Raw genomic sequence first — 16,569 nt, 5'->3', positions numbered from 1 at the left:
CTGGATGTAGTCCTGTGGAACGGCTTGCCATGCCATTTCCACCTGGCGCCTCAGTTGGACCAGCGTTCGTGCTGGACGTGCATACCGCGTGAGACGACGCTTCATCCAGTCCCAAACATGCTCAATGGGGGACAGGTCCGGAGATCTTGCTGGCCAGGGTAGTTGACTTACACCTTCTAGAGCACGTTGGGTGGCACGGGATAGATGCAGACGTGCATTGTCCTGTTGGAACAGCAAGTACCCTTGCCGGTCTAGGAATAGTAGAACGATGGGTTCGATGACGGTTTGGATGTACCGTGCACTATTCAGAGTCCCCTCGACGATCACCAGAGGTGTTCGGCCAGTGTAGGAGATCGCCGGATGTTGGCCCTGTGTGCCTCGGTCGTATGCAGTCCTGATTGTGGCGCTCACCTGCACGGCGCCAAACACGCATACGACCATCATTGGCACCAAGGCAGAAGCGACTCTCATCGCTGAAGACGACACGTCTCCATTCGTCCCTCCATTCACGCCTGTCGCGACACCACTGGAGGCGGGCTGCACGATGTTGGGGCGTGAGCGGAAGACGGCCTAACGGTGTGCGGGACCGTAGCCCAGCTTCATGGTGACAGTTGCGAATGGTCCTCGCCGATACCCCAGGAGCAACAGTGTCCCTAATTTGCTGGGAAGTGGCGGTGCGGTCCCGTACGGCACTGCGTAGGATCCTACGGTCTTGGCGTGCATCCGTGCGTCGCTGCGGTCCGGTCCCAGGTCGACGGGCACGTGCACCTTCCGCCGACCACTGGCGACAACATCGATGTACTGTGGAGACCTCACGCCCCACGTGTTGAGCAATTCGGCGGTACGTCCACCCGGCCTCCCGCATGCCCACTATACGCCCTCGCTCAAAGTCCGTCAACTGCACATACGGTTCACGTCCACGCTGTCGCGGCATGCTACCAGTTTCAAAGACTGCGATGGAGCTCCGTATGCCACGGCAAACTGGCTGACACTGACGGCGGCGGTGCACAAATGCTGCGCAGCTAGCGCCATTCGACGGCCAACACCGCGGTTCCTGGTGTGTCCGCTGTGCCGTGCGTGTGATCATTGCTTGTACAGCCCTCTCGCAGTGTCCGGAGCAAGTATGGTGGGTCTGACACACCGGTGTCAATGTGTTCATTTTTCCATTTCCAGGAGTGTATTAACTTGATATAAGAGGAATCGAGAATAACAGTAGACAAATTGACTATCGTATGTCTGCCGCCGTCGTAGCAAACGTATCTCCGCGGCAGTTTTCAATCGAGAATTTTAACAAACATAAATCTTGTTAGATATAAAAGAATGGAAACAAATGTGCACCGGTGGTCCCGAATCTATTCAGATTGAATCTTTAAAAATAGTGCTCACAGCACGTTACATAATATCAATTTCTTATATGCTGATGTATGAAGCCTAATTATTCTGGAAAATTTACATGAAATATTTTAATAGGAGACACAAGTCAGTGTTGTGCGCGGGTAGTATTTTATGACTAAATGTTCCTTTTGATAGAGAAAAGTGCTTCCAGCTTAAGTAACAGTTGCGTAAAATCTGATGAATGATATGCAATTTAGTGCCACTCACGCGACTTCACAGACATTTCTACACAACTTCAAGTGGAGATTTCTTCAGCAGAGTGACAAATATTAGCCGGGATAATCATTTTTGTGATAAAACGAATTGTTACGCTGACAATTTTTTTTATGTACCTGAAATATCATTTATAAGTCACGAAATACTATAAACCGGTTCCGCCACAGCTGGTCGACGATGACAGACTCTAGAGTGTTTCCCACACGATTTTACAGAAACTATTTGGCATTTAAAAAATATATATATATGTGTTTCCTGACGATGTTAAGCGTCTTAGTGATATTTTCATGTAAGTAATACACTGCGCGAAATTCGTGGAAGTTTGCAATGAAAAATAGGGGTCGCTATGATTTTGTGTTTGATGCATTTTAATAAGTGCCGTGTAATGAAACTTCTGTCATATTAAAACTGTTTGCCAGACCGCGACTCGAACTCGGAACCTTTGCCTTTCGCGGGCAAGTGCTCTACCAACTGATCTACCCAAGCACGACTCACGCCCCGTCCTCACAGCTTTACTTCTGCCAGTACCTCGTCTCCTACTTTCCAAACTTTACAGATGCTCTCCTGCTCTTAATATCAGGGCACACTCCGCTGCAGGGTGAAAATCTCATTGTGGAATCTAAATGTAGGCCTCTTGACACTCCTCCTCCAGCACTCGGCACTTACCCTGCAATGTCTGCCTGTAACTCCCATCAGTGCCGTTCTCCCATCGTGTGCCTGCCGATAGCGCATCTACAGGCCGCGTTGTTCTGCGCATGCTCTTGTGCTGCTACCTCTAGCCCAGGACGGACGAACATTCGCCTCAAGAGCAGTGCTCTTGCTCCCATGGCATAACTCTCCAATTGGCTGTACGCTCTACCTACCACCATATCATGCTTCCTGAGCGTGAGGAAGATAGGGAAACAGTGGAAGCGCCACATTTAAATGGTAATGGAACTGCACTGAATACGACTTGATTTCATACTTCATACAGGGTGTTTCAAAAATGACCGGTATATTTGAAATGGCAATAAAAACTAAACGAGCAGCGATAGAGACACACCGTTCGTTGCAATATGCTTGGGACAACAGTACGTTTTCAGGCGGACAAACTTTCGAAATTACAGTAGTTACAATTTTCAACAACAGATGGCGCTGCAAGTGATGCGAAAGATATAGAAGACAACGCAGTCTGTGGGTGCGCCATTCTGTACGTCGTCTTTCTGCAGTAAGAGTGTGCTGTTCACAACGTGCAAGTGTGCTGTGGACAACATCGTTTATTCCTTAGAACAGAGGATTTTTCTGGTGTTGGAATTCCACAGCCTAGAACACAGTGTTGTTGCAACAAGACGAGGTTTTCAACGGAGGTTTAATGTAACCAAAGGACCGAAAAGCAATACAATAAAGGATCGGTTTGAAAAATTTCAACAGACTGGGAACGTGATGGATGAACCTGCTGGAAAGGTAGGGCGACCGCGTACGGCAACCACAGAGGGCAATGCGCAGCTAGTGCAGCAGGTGATCCAACAGTGGCCTCGGTTTTCTGTTCGCCGTGTTGCAGCTGCGGTCCAAATGACGTTAGAGTTTACACCTCCACCCATACAAAATTCAAACGCGGCAACCCCTCAGCGCCGCTACCATTGCTGCACGAGAGACATTCGCTAACGATATAGTGTACAGGATTGACGACGGCGATATGCATGTGGGCAGCATTTGGTTTACTGACGAAGCTTATTTTTACCTGGACGGCTTCGTCAATAAACAGAACTGGCGCATATGGGGAACCGAAAAGCCCCATGTTGCAATCCCATCGTCCCTGCATCCTCAAAAAGTACTGGTCTGGGCCGCCATTTCTTCCAAAGGAATCATTGGCCCATTTTTCAGATCAGAAACGACTACTGCATCACGCTATCTGGACATTCTTCGTGTATTTGTGGCGGTACAAACTGCCTCAGACGACACTGCGAACACCTCGTGGTTTATGCAAGATGGTTCCTGGCCACATCGCACGGCCGACGTCTTTCATTTCCTGAATGAATATTTCGATGATCGTGTGATTGCTTTGGGCTATCCGAAACATACAGGAGGCGGCGTGGATTGGCCTCCCTATTCGCCAGACATGAACCCCTGTGACTTCTTTCTGTGGGGACACTTGAAAGACCAGGTGTACCGCCAGAATCCAGAAACAATTGAACAGCTGAAGCAGTACATCTCATCAACATGTGAAGCCATTCCGCCAGAGACGTTGTCAAAGGTTTCGGGTAATTTCATTCAGAGACTGCGCCATATTATTGCTACGCATGGTGGATATGTGGAAAATATCGTACTATAGAGTTTCCCAGACCGCAGCGCCATCTGTTGTTGACAATTGTAACTACTGTAATTTCGAAAGTTTGTCTGCCTGAAAATGTCCTGTTGTCCCAAGCATATTGCAATAAACGGTGAATTTCTATCGCTGCTCATTTAGTTTGTATTGCCGTTTCAAATATACCGGTCATTTTTGAAACACCCTGTATTTCTCAATGACGTGTATCAAAGAACAAAACAAATTTCCACAATTTTTATCTGGTACCAACTGGCAGAATAACTTCACAGATTTTCAAATTAAGATTGCCACATAATCATGGCTCATCTAATTTCATAATCGGAAAAAGCTTCTCGGAAACATAGATTGAATGAAGTCTTATATAACATGTTTAACCTTATTATGGTAACGTTATAACTCTACCTAAAAAAAAAACAATGTAGACGTGCTGGGCAGTTTTAATGTGAAAGCAATATCTTTAAAATGGGAATTAGATTGCAGACCCATCTGTTACATCTGCACATGGACAGGAAAGATTTTAGCTGTAACGGCGATCAGCTAGAAAACAGATATAGGATCGAGAGTGTTTTTGAAACGTTCCGAGAACTGTCGTAATCCTTTCATCGCTACAATGAATTCTTCAAACATCGAAAATGAGTTTAGGAAACTGGGATGAATGTCAGAATGTATCGCTTCTACAACGCGATTTTTTTAAATGCAGCTCCATGAAATCAGAAAGGACCTTTTTTTCCGCCTTGCAATGTCTTACTGTGGGCAGTATGCAGTCAAGTCCACTTGCAAGTATTGCGTTACGACACTTTCCGGATGTTCTAATTTTCGATTCTGCACTCCTTTTTCCTGCATAGAGTCAACAATAGAGAGTCTTAAAGCAAAAAATTGTTCCAAGCTTGCCCCTTGACGTAGTTTGCAGCTGTATATAAATTCTCCATACGCTTCGTTCAATCCCATCGCTAACTAGTTGCATTTAACAGTGGAAAAACGCGTGCGACTTCAGAAATTTTACTATTCGTACCATCGATTTCTCTATGTACTCCATACCCACAAATTTAGCAAAAAGTGCTCCTTGATGTACGGGAAAATGAATCCCCTATGTCGATCGTTGTAGTTCTTTGGGTCTTTTCATTGTGAAATAAATCTCTGAATTCTTTGAGCATAGTGTTGCAATGTCGTTCCATACAAAAATTTGCGGTAACTGTCGATTAGGTGACTGTATGTTCCTTAATAGATATTGAGAAATTTTATCCTTCACTTCTATCATTTCAGTTCATTTTAAGGACTTGTGACAGCAGATCGCTAGTAGGCTACCTTTTTTTTTTTTTTTTTTTTTTTTTTTTTTTTTTTTTTTTTTTTTTTTTTTTTGCAATCAGCCACTGGATCTGTTAACTTCTTATACACCAAGAGAAACAGTGAAAGGTAAATAGAGCTGACACCACGAAGAAAGTCGTGCCGTCCGGAAAATGTCGCCCCGCAGCACTAAATGAAATATCGCGATGTACCGAATACATCCAACAAGTACCGAGCAAAGCCAAGGCAGGCCGATCCTCGGTGCACGCGCAGTCCACAAATTGCACGCAGTTTGGCTCGTTGTGGCCAACCATGCTCCAGATAATTCAATCTCGGGTTCGGTTCTTGGCTAGATATGAGGCCGTCTCCGCTTAGGGAGAAAGCGGCACCAAATATAAAGACGTACACTAGACGGCCAAATACACCATGCTGGGGCTCCCACCCGTAATGTAATGCAATAATTTCATTTACCACGGTACTGACAATATTAATAAAAAACCGTGTTCCATGTGAACATTATGAATCTGTCTCCCGATAACCTGTTCGGCAATATTACATAAAATAAAAATCTCTCTTCCCCGTCTTCCGCGTCTATCGGAAATAGGTAATAACTGGAAATACTTATTCCTATGTTGTCGTTATCTTTCCTCGGCTAATGAAACGTCTAGAGTTTCCTGAAACCTTCCCAAGCAGAGTTTTAATGAGATTTTTGCTTCCTCGTTCGCCACTCCCGATAAAAAAACTAATGACATTACGCACCTGCTGATGAATAACTTTCCCTACACTTAGGGTGCCAGAAGGCTGCGCCGTTATGCTATGTAGCGGAGAGCAGGCAGCTGTCAACTGAGGTGGCTGTCCCTTGTGAACAAAGAGATTGCTCGCCACGCGACCAAAAAAAATGTTCAAATGGCTCTGAGAACTAAGGGACTTAACATCTGAGGTCATCAGTGCCCTAGAACTTAGAACTACTTAAACCTAACTAACCTAAGGACATCACACACATCCATGCCCGAGTCAGGATTCGAACCTGCGACCGTAGCGGTCGCGCGGTTCCAGACTCTAGCGCCCAGAACCGCCCGGCCACATCGGCCGGGCGCCAAGCGCGCACGACGAGAATGCGTTTCTGCGCCGGTGCCTTGTTATTTTGCAATTCGTCTGCTATTGCCACTTCTCCCCATTTCTGTCCCAGTCGCGAATGGTCCGTGGAAAAGGTGATTGTTGGTAAACGTCCCTGCGAGCTCGAATATCTCTAATTCGCTCTTCATGGACTTCCGCAGAACCTATGTAGGAGGAAGCAATACATCAGATGACTCTTAAGGGAAAGTTCAGTCCCTGAATTTGAACAGTGAACGACACCGTAATATCCTTCCTGGTACGGGCCCCAAACAGACGACAAATTTTCAACTATCGTTAGAATAGGATTTTGTAAGCTACAGTCACCCTCGCCCCCCTTGTGAACTACAACCTCCTTATAAATCTCATTCCGGTATTTGCCTTTCCAGCGATTCATTAATATGGGCGTGCCACTTTAAATCGCTCCCCACGCGTACTCCCAAGTGTTTAGTGAATGTAACTGCTGACAATGAAAAACAGCGCTGTCTTCGTGCAAGAAAACCTAGACCAAAACGTGAATCTCCTAAAGCGAAATATTATGTCCGCCCATTACCGGCAAGATTCAGCTTTTGGCGCATATTCTCTAAATGAGTCGAAACTTATAAATCAAACAAATATTTCCAAAAATAAATAAACAAAAGTCTGGCTGTGAGGTCGCAGAAAAGATCTGTACAGAAGTAATATTCAAAAATCAGAAACAACAAAGTAAGTGTTACTGGAAGAAAAATGAAACACTCAACATCCTGTCGAATGAAAACTAAGAATAACAGGAACACTATGGGTCGAACAAAGAAAATGACTACAGGCAGTAAAGTAAGAACACGGAAAAAAGGTAAACAGAATTTCTAACGAGATCCTCTCCGGGCAGTCATGTAACTTGTTTTTATTTCTTCCGTTTCAACACGTGTCGGAGCGCTCCCTGCGTTTTAAAGGACTAAATTAACATTTTCAGAACAAGACTTACCTTAGGTCTGTAAATTATTTTCTTGGTTACGTAAAAACGAGTCGCTTGCCAGAAAATGTTCGATAAGCAGCCTTCTAACATTAAAACTTTGAAAATTACACAGCTACGCCACTATCGATTCCTTTACGCATTCGAGAAAAATTACTGTTAGTGTTTTATTTAATCTGCGCGCAGAAATTGAAATAACCAGAAAATGATTCCTTGGTGACATATACATAATATGTTTATTCTGAAAGAGCAAGCTGTGTGCAAGCAACTGAACCAAGCTGAAGAAAAGTCACCATCTACAAAGTGAAGGAAAAATAGGGACACACTCGCATATGCAGACGGTAGACATTCAGAGACTTTGCGAAGTTGAATCCTCTCCCAAGCTTAAGAGTTTTTTCGATACATACACCTTCTGAATTTATCAGAAACAAAATAAGAAAAATGGGCCAACGTTTATCCACTGTTTATACAGAAACGAAACAAAGTTTTAAAAGTCGAAAAACGTGGAAGGGAAGCAGTAGCTGTGAAGAGACTGACACAAGGTTGTAGCCTATCCCCCTGTGTCATACATCTGTACAATGAGCAGGCAGTGAAGAAACCCGAAGAGCAGTTTGGAAAGAAAATTACATTTGAAGAAGAAGACATTTAATCTTTGATGCCTACCGATGATTTTGTAATTCTGTCAGACAGAATTTCTTAGAGGAGTAGCTGAACGAAATGAGTAGTGTCTTCAGAAGGGACTCGAGGATAACATTAACAAAATTAAATCAAGGGTGATGGAATACAGTTGAATTAAAACAGACGATGCAGGAGGAATTAAATTGGCAGATCTAAAAGTAGAAGATGAGTTTTCTTATTTTGGTAGCAAAGCAAGAGACGTTATAAGAATCTTGCTGGCAACAACAGAGGAAGTTTTTCTGAAAGAAAAGAAATATGTCAAAATCCAATATAACTGCAAGTTTTAGGAAGTGTTTCCGGGAGGTATTTGTCCGTAGTGTAACCTTGTACGGAGTTGATATGTGGACGCTGAACAGTATGAACAAGAAGAGATTAGAAGTTTTTGAATTGAGGTGCTGCACAAGAATGCTGATTATTAGGTGAGTATGTTTGTTGAGTAATGACGAGGTGCTGAATAGAATAGGGGAAGGAAGAACTGTATGACAAAATATCGCTTAAAGATGGGACAGACTGTTAAGACGTATCCTGAGGTATCAATCTGATAACTGCACGCAAATGTGATGGTAATAAATAATACAGGAGACGAAAGTTTGACTTCAGTGTGCAGGCTGAAATGAATGTAGGGCGCAGTTATTATGCAGAGATGAAGAGACTTTCACATTACAAATTAGCAAGCAGAGCTGGATCAGACCTCTCTTCGAACGTAAGACCACTTGTCTCACGTACTGCTTCAGGAAAATCTGAAGCAACTCTACTGCTCAGAGAAAGTCGGATTTGGCCTTTCTTTTACTTTCTCAAAACTGTGCAACAAAAATAAGCGTGTGAATCGGTTGGTAGCCCAGTACTCTTCCAATTTTTGGAGGAGATTTGTTTTAATTGAAAATCCAGAAAATTGATTAAACGCATCTTCAGCAACATGACATCCTAGGTTAAGAGGAAAGCTTTAAGACTCCTTTGAGATCAAAACCGTGGCAGACAGAGAGGGATCATTCCTTTTCCTATTCAGCAGTTTCCTGTATAAGATGATCAGAGAATGGCGACGAGAGTGGGTGAAATACGATTGGAGTACTAGAAACAATGAAACGATTATGTTGTCTGTATATCGCCAGAGATACTGTCTAAAATATTATAAGAGGTGGTTCAAATGGCTCTGAGTTCTATGGGACTTAACTTCTAAGGGTCATCAATCCCCTAGAACTTAGAACTACTTAAATCTAACTAACCTAACACCATCACACTCATCCATGTCCGAGGCAGGATTAGAACGTGCGCGTGGTTCCAGACTGTAGCGCCTAGAACCGCTCGGCCACCCTGGCCGGCACTATAAGAGGTGGCTGATCCAGCCACATAACTACAGAGATAAGTGGTTGAAGTTGGCATGCAGGTCTGTATCGAGAAGGGGCAGCATATGACGAACATCAAGACAGCTCCTAGGTGGATGACGACAATAGGAGGGAAAATCTGGAAGGTGAAGAGATTTAAATACGTAAGAGAGTGGGTAGAAAAAGAAGCAATGGGGGCACGAATAAATAAGCTGGACCATCCAAAATAATATTAATCTTTCAATCAAAGGAAAACTGAGACATTGCCAGCCTCAAGCCTTCTACGCAGAAAAATGTCTGGACCACGTAGAAACAGAATAACTCAAGAGGCTACAGCTAATGATGGACGAAGTAGAGAGGATATAAAATGTAGCCTGGCAATGGCAAGGAAATCGTTTCTGAAGAAGAGAAATCTGTTAACATCGAGTATAGATTTAAGCGTCAGGAAGTCGTTTCTGAAAGTATTTGTATGAAGTGAAGCCATCTATGGAAGTGGAACGTAGACGATAAATAGTTTAGACAATAAGAGAATAGAAGCTTTCGAAATGTGATGCTACAGAAGAATGCTGAAGATCAGGTGGGTAGATCACATAACTAATGAGGAAGTATTGAATAGGATTGGGGAGAAGAGAAATTTGTGGCACAAATTGACTAGAAGAAGGGATCGGTTGGTAGGGCATATTCTGAGGCATCAAGGGATCACCAATTTAGTATTGGAGGGCAGCGCGGAGGGTAAAAATCGTAGAGGGAGATCAAGAGATGAATGCACTAAACAGATTCAAAAGGATGTAGGTTGCAGTAGGTACTGGGAGATGAAGAAGCTTCCACAGGATAGAGTAGCATGGAGAGCTGCATCAAACCAGTCTCAGTACTGAAGACCACAACAAGAACAACATCGACACTGACACTGATTAGATATCTGTCACAGGGACTTCCAGACTTTCGAGAGTGTTTTTAATTCCAAGTCCGAAATCGGATAACAAATGCAAATGACAAATTCTTTCCTGTGTTTAGATACATATTAATAATTTTCTGATTCTTTTCCTTTATTTGCATTGTGAAACATATCTTCTCGTCAAATTTCAAGCGTTCACGTCAAGTGTAGGTGTTAATGAGTGAGGTTGCGAGTATCAAAATATATGACATAACTGACTGTACCTTATAGTTTGATGGACAGAGAAGCTTAACATTTTTACGCCACCAAAGGACTACAGACCTCAGTATCTGATGTAAATGTCAAACTGATACGTTTACCCGTTTCTGAAAGAAAGGGGTCTTACCAGAGGGTCGAACAGTCAGTCAGTCTAATAACAAGTTATATTTTTTCCGTGCGATATCATTAAAAAATAACAATTTTCGGATTTTCCCTTTTTTTGTAATGTGAAACCTTAAAACTCTGCCCGAAAAGGCCTCAGAAGGCCCAGCGGAACAGACCGTTTTCGTGATCGGAGCCGCTGCTTCTGAGTCAGAGAGCTCCACAATTTTCCTCACAAGGACTAAATGCACACAGCTTGCCAACAGCGCTCAGCAGAACGGACGGTCACCCATCCAAGCGCTAGCCAAGCCCAACAGCGCTATACTTTTGTGTTCTTACGATAACCGGTGCTGCCACTGTGGCAAGACCGCTGGAAGTGTGGAACCATCCTCTCCGATAAATTTCATGATTTTAGGTCAACGGGATGATTAAGTTTGTGAGTATCTTAATATGTGACAGTTATGGCCGTATCTTCTGACTGCATTGACTTACAAGCTTCAATTTTCTACATCGCAAAGGAAGCGTAGATCCTAAGACGTAACAGAAATTTTAACTTGATACGTCCAACTCTTCCTGTGGTTGGGTTGGGTTGTTTTGGGGAAGCAGACCAGACAGCGAGGTCATCGGTCTCATGGGATTAGGGAAGGACGGGGGAGGAAGTCGGCAGTGCCTTTTGGAAGGAACCATCTTGACATTTGCCTGGAGCGATTTAGGGAAATCACGGAAAACCTAAATCAGGATGGCCGGACGCGGGATTGAACCGTCGTCCTCCCGAATGCGAGTCCAGTGTTTGTTCCTGGGAAAAATGGTTTTCAACAGCCGGACAACAGACGAGCAGACAACAAAGTGATCCGATAAAAGTTCCATTTTTAGGCACTGGGGTCGGACATAAAAATTCAGGCTGTCGTAGGTTTCTAAGACAGAATCAGACCCACTGCAAACTCATTGTGGACGGAAGAACGAAGAATATTGCAAAGTTATGTTTGAGAATGAAAAAAAAATTGGACAACGATAATTATCAGAAGAAACGAAGCAAACTGGATTTGCCTTGGTCCTCCCAAGGGCGAAACGAAGAGCAGTCGTAACAAGAATAAAACTGAAGTATTTTACTTTAATTTTGGAGAAGTTTACTCGTCTCACAGATAAACGTAATCCTCACATGTAATGCCAGAGACAATGGGGTTACGAAATAGAACGGCAACCAGCGTAGTAGTTTAAAACTGCGAACATATGTCCAGTATATGATGATGATGATGATGATGATGATGACGATGACGATGACGATGTCGACGACGACGACGACGATGAGGCGGAGCGAGGTGGACCCCTGGGCAGCGGTCGCTGCCTGTTCATTATCGCGCGCACTGGGGCGTCGACGCCGTAATTGGCTGTTAGCACAAAACTGGTCGGCCTCCCGCATCCCATTATCAGTTTCAATTAGGCGCAGCAGCCGCCAGCAGCCATGTGCATGTCGGAATTCTCAGTACTGCGGCTGCAGATCTGTCCGGGAAACCCAGGGGCATTGTCGGCACGAGGCACTGTCCCACAATTGTCTTTGATCTCATCAATGTCAGCAAAGGTTACAGGTAATCCTCTACCGACAAGGCAGAATAGTGAAACAACTACATTTTGTCGAGCTACTCGCTAGAATGACTGATTATTTTGAAAATAATGTAATGTACGATAAAACCACATTACTGCCAAACGTAATGACAAATTTCGGCCAGAATTGCCCAATCTTAATCACAGAAAACATAACAACGTGGCAGAATGAGATATTCACTCTGCAGCGGAGTGTGCGCTGATATGAAACTTCTTGGCAGATTAAAACTGGTTGCCGGACCGAGACTCGAAGTTGGGACCTTTGCCTTTCGCGGGCAAGGTTCACAGGAGAGCTTCTCTGAAGTTTGGAAGCTAGGAGACGAGGTACTGGCAGAAGTAAAGCTCTGAGGACGGTGCGTGAGTAACACTTGGGTAGCTCAGACGGTAGAGCACCTGGCCGCGAAAGGGAAAGGCCCCGAGTTCAAGTCTCGGTCCTGCACACAGTTTTAATCTGCCAAGAAGTTTCATAGCAACGTGGTTACCGTGATAGTCCCCCCACCCATGAACCATGGACCTTGCCGTTGGTGGGGAGGCTTGCATGCCTCAGCGATACAGATAACCGTACCGTAGGTACAACCACAACGGAGGGGTATCTGTTGAGAGGCCAGACAAACGTGTAGTTCCTGAAGCGGGGCAGCAACCTTTTCAGTAGTTGCAAGGGCAAACGTCTGGATGATTGACTGATCTGGCCTTGTAACAATAACCAAAACGGCCTTGCTGTGCTGGTACTGCGAACGGCTGAAAGCAAGGGGAAACTACAGCCGTAATTTTTCCCGAGGGCATGCAGCTTTACTGTATGATTAAATGATGATGGCATCCTCTTGGATAAAATATTCCGGAGATAAAATAGTCCCCAATTCGGATCTCCTGGCGGGGACTACTCAAGAGGAAGTCGTTATCAGGAGAAAGAAAACTGGCGTTCTACTGATCGGAGCGTGGAATGTCAGATCCCTTAATCGGGCAGGTAGGTTAGAAATTTTAAAAAGGGAAATGGGTAGGTTAAAGTTAGATATAGTGGGAATTAGTGAATTTCGTTGGCAGGAGAAACAAGACTTTTGGTCAGGCGAATACAGGGTTATAAATACAAAAACAAATAGGGGTAACGCGGGAGTAGATTTAATAATGATTAGGAAAATAGGAATGCGGGTAAGATACTACAAACAGCATAGTGAACGCATTATTATGGACAAGATAGATGCAAAGCCCACACCTACTGCAGTAGTACAAGTTTATATGCCAACTAGCTCTGCAGATGACGAAGAAATTGAAGAAATATATGATGAAATAAAAGAAATTATTCAGATAGTGAAGAGAGACGAAAATTTAATAGTCATGGGTGACTGGAATTCGAGTGTAGGAAAAGGGAGAGCAGGAAACATAGTAGGTGAATATGGATTGGGGCTAAGAAATGAAAGAGGAAGCCGCCTAGTAGAATTTTGCACAGAGCACAACTTAACCATAGCTAACACTTGGTTTAAGAATCATGAAAGAAGGTTGTATACATGGAAGAACCCTGGAGATACTAAAAAGTATCAGATAGATTATATAATGGTAAGAAAGAGATTTAGGAACCTGGTTTTAAATTGTAAGACATTTCCAGGGGCAGATGTGGACTCTGACCACAATCTATGGTTATGAACTGTAGATTAAAACTGAAGAAACTGCAAAAAGGTGGAAATTTAAGGAGATGGGACCTGGATAAACTGAAAGAACCAGAGATTGTACAGAGTTTCAGGGAGAGCATAAGGGAAAAATTGACAGAAATGGGGAAAGAAATACAGTAGAAGAAGAATGGATAGCTTTGAGGGATGAAGTAGTGAAGGCAGCAGAGGATCAAGTAGGTAAAAAGACGAGGGCTAGTAGAAATCCTTGGGTAACAGAAGTAATATTGAATTTAATTGATAAAAGGAGAACATATAAAAATGCAGTAAATGAAGCAGGCAAAAAGGAATGCAAACGCCTCAAAAATGAGATCGACAGGAAGTGCAAAATGGCTAAGCAGGGATGGCTAGAGGACAAATGTAAGGATTTAGAGGCTTATCTCACTAGGGGTAACATAGATACTGCCTACAGGAAAATTAAGGGGACCTTTGGAGATAAGAGAACCACTTGTATGAACATCAAGAGCACAGATGGAAACCCAGTTCTAAGCAAAGAAGGGAAAGCAGAAAGGTGGAAGGAGTATATAGAGGGCTTATACAAGGGCGATGTACTTGAGGACAATATTATGGAAATGAAAGAGGATTTAGATGAAGACGAAATGGGAGATACGATACTGCGTGAAGAATTTGACAGAGCACTGAAAGACCTGAGTCGAAACAAGGCCCCCGGAGTAGACAACATTCCTTTAGAACTACTAACAGCCTTGGAAGAGCCAGTCCTGACAAAACTCTACCATCTGGTGAGCAAGATGTATGAAACAGGCGAAATACCCTCAGACTTCAAGAAGAATATAATAATTCTAATCCCAAAGAAACCAGGTGTTGACAGATGTGAAAATTACCGAAGAATCAGTTTAATAAGGCACAGCTGCAAAATACTAACACGAATTCTATACAGACGAATGGAAAAACTAGTAGAAGCCGACCTCGGGGTAGATCAGTTTGGATTCCGTGGAAATACTGGAACACTTGAGGCAATACTGACCTTACGAAGAAATATTAAGGAAAGGCAAACCTACGTTTCTAGCATTTGTAGACTTAGAGAAATCTTTTGACAATTTTGACTGGAATACTCTATTTCAAATTCTAAAGGTGGCAGGGGTAAAATACAGGGAGCGAAAGGCTATTTACTATTTGTACAGAAAGCAGATGGCAGTTATAAGAGTCGAGGGGCATGAAAGGGAGGCAGTGGTTGGTAAGCGAGTGAGACAGGGTTGTAGCCTATCCCCGATGTTATTCAATCTGTATATTGAGCAAGCAGTAAAGGAAACAAAAGAAAATTTCGGAGTAGGTATTAAAGTCCATGGAGAAAAAATAAAAACTTTGAGGTTCGCCGATGACATTGTAATTCTGTCAGAGACAGTAAAGGACTTGGAAGAGCAGTTGAATGGAATGGACAGTGTCTTGAAAGGAGGATATAAGATGAACATTAACAAATGCAAAACGAGGATAATGGAATGTAGTCTAATTAAGTCGGGTGATGCTGAAGGAATTAGATTAGAAAATGAAACACTTAAAGTAATAAAGCAGTTTTGCTATTTGGGGAGCAAAATAACTAATGATGGTCGAAATAGAGAGGATATAAAATGTAGGCTGGCAATGGCAAGGAAAGCGTTTCTGAAGAAGAGAAATTTGTTAACATCGAGTATTGATTTAAGTGTGAGGAAGTCATTTCTGAAAGTATTTGTATAGAGTGTAGCCATGTATGGAAGTGAGACATGGACGATAAATAGTTTGGACAAGAAGAGAATAGAAGCTGTCGAAATGTGGAGCTACAGAAGAATGCTGAAGATCAGGTGGGTAGATCACATAACTAATGAGGAAGTATTGAATAGGATTGGGGAGAAGAGAAGTTCGTCGCACAGCTTGACCAGAAGAAGGGATCGGTTGGTAGGACATGTTCTGAGGCATCAAGGGATCACCAGTTTAGTATTGGAGGGCAGCGTGGAGGGTAAAAATCGTAGAGGGAGACCAAGAGATGAATACACTAAGCACATTCAGAAGCATGTAGGTTGCAGTAGGTACTGGGAGATGAAGAAGCTTGCACAGGATAGAGTTGCATGAAGAGTCTCAAAACTGAAGACTACAACAACAACAACCGTGATAGTGAGATTGAAGCATAGCAGGTATCTGATGTTTTGAAGGTGGCCCATCCCCCTTGAAATGATCATTTCCTTTTAAATCAGAGTAATTATGCCAGTCACTACATTATTTTCAGAACATCTTGGACCGGAGACTGATTCTTTCGTGATTCGTAACTACTACATATGAAACTCCTTATACAATAAGGAGCCAAAGAAACTAATACACCTGCCTAATATCGTGCATAGCCCTCGCAAGCACGCACGAGTGGCGCAAATGACGTGACATGGACTCGACAAAAGTCTGGAGACGTGCTGGAGAGAACTGACACCGTGAATCCTGCAGGGCTGTCCATAAAGAATATGAGGGGGTGTAGATCTAACAACACGTTGCAAGGCATCCCAGATGTGCTTAATAATGTTCAAGTCTGGGGATTTAATACTCAGAAGAGTGTTCTTGGTACCAATCTGTAACAATTGTGGACGCGTCGGATGTAGCATTGTCCTGCCGGAACTGCCCAAGTCCGTCAGAAGCACAATGGATATTAATGGATGTAGGTGATCAGAGAGGATGCCTGCGTACGTGTCACTTGTCAGAGTCGTATTTAGACTTATCGGGGGTCACATATCACTACAACTGAACACGACCCACACCATTACACAGCCCCCACCATCTTGAACAGTCTCTTGCTGACGTGCAGAGTC

At 43.5% G+C, this 16,569-nt stretch overlaps 1 protein-coding gene across 1 annotated transcript in view; it reads left to right on the top strand.

Annotated features, from left to right (window-relative positions):
• Window positions 1-11,904, top strand: part of LOC126335684 (uncharacterized) — a 63,091-nt gene extending 51,187 nt beyond the window's left edge. Inside the window, exon 2 of the mRNA XM_049999141.1 lies at window positions 11,759-11,904. Coding sequence (XP_049855098.1) covers window positions 11,759-11,904 — 146 coding nt within the window. The remainder of the gene's footprint in view (window positions 1-11,758) is intronic.
• Window positions 11,905-16,569: the final 4,665 nt, after the last annotated feature.

This window comes from Schistocerca gregaria, chromosome 2 (assembly GCF_023897955.1).
Source record: "Schistocerca gregaria isolate iqSchGreg1 chromosome 2, iqSchGreg1.2, whole genome shotgun sequence".
In the NCBI taxonomy this organism is placed as follows: Eukaryota; Metazoa; Arthropoda; class Insecta; order Orthoptera; family Acrididae; genus Schistocerca; species Schistocerca gregaria.
Note: the sequence above shows the minus strand (reverse complement) of the source record. Positions and strands in the feature narration are given on the sequence as shown.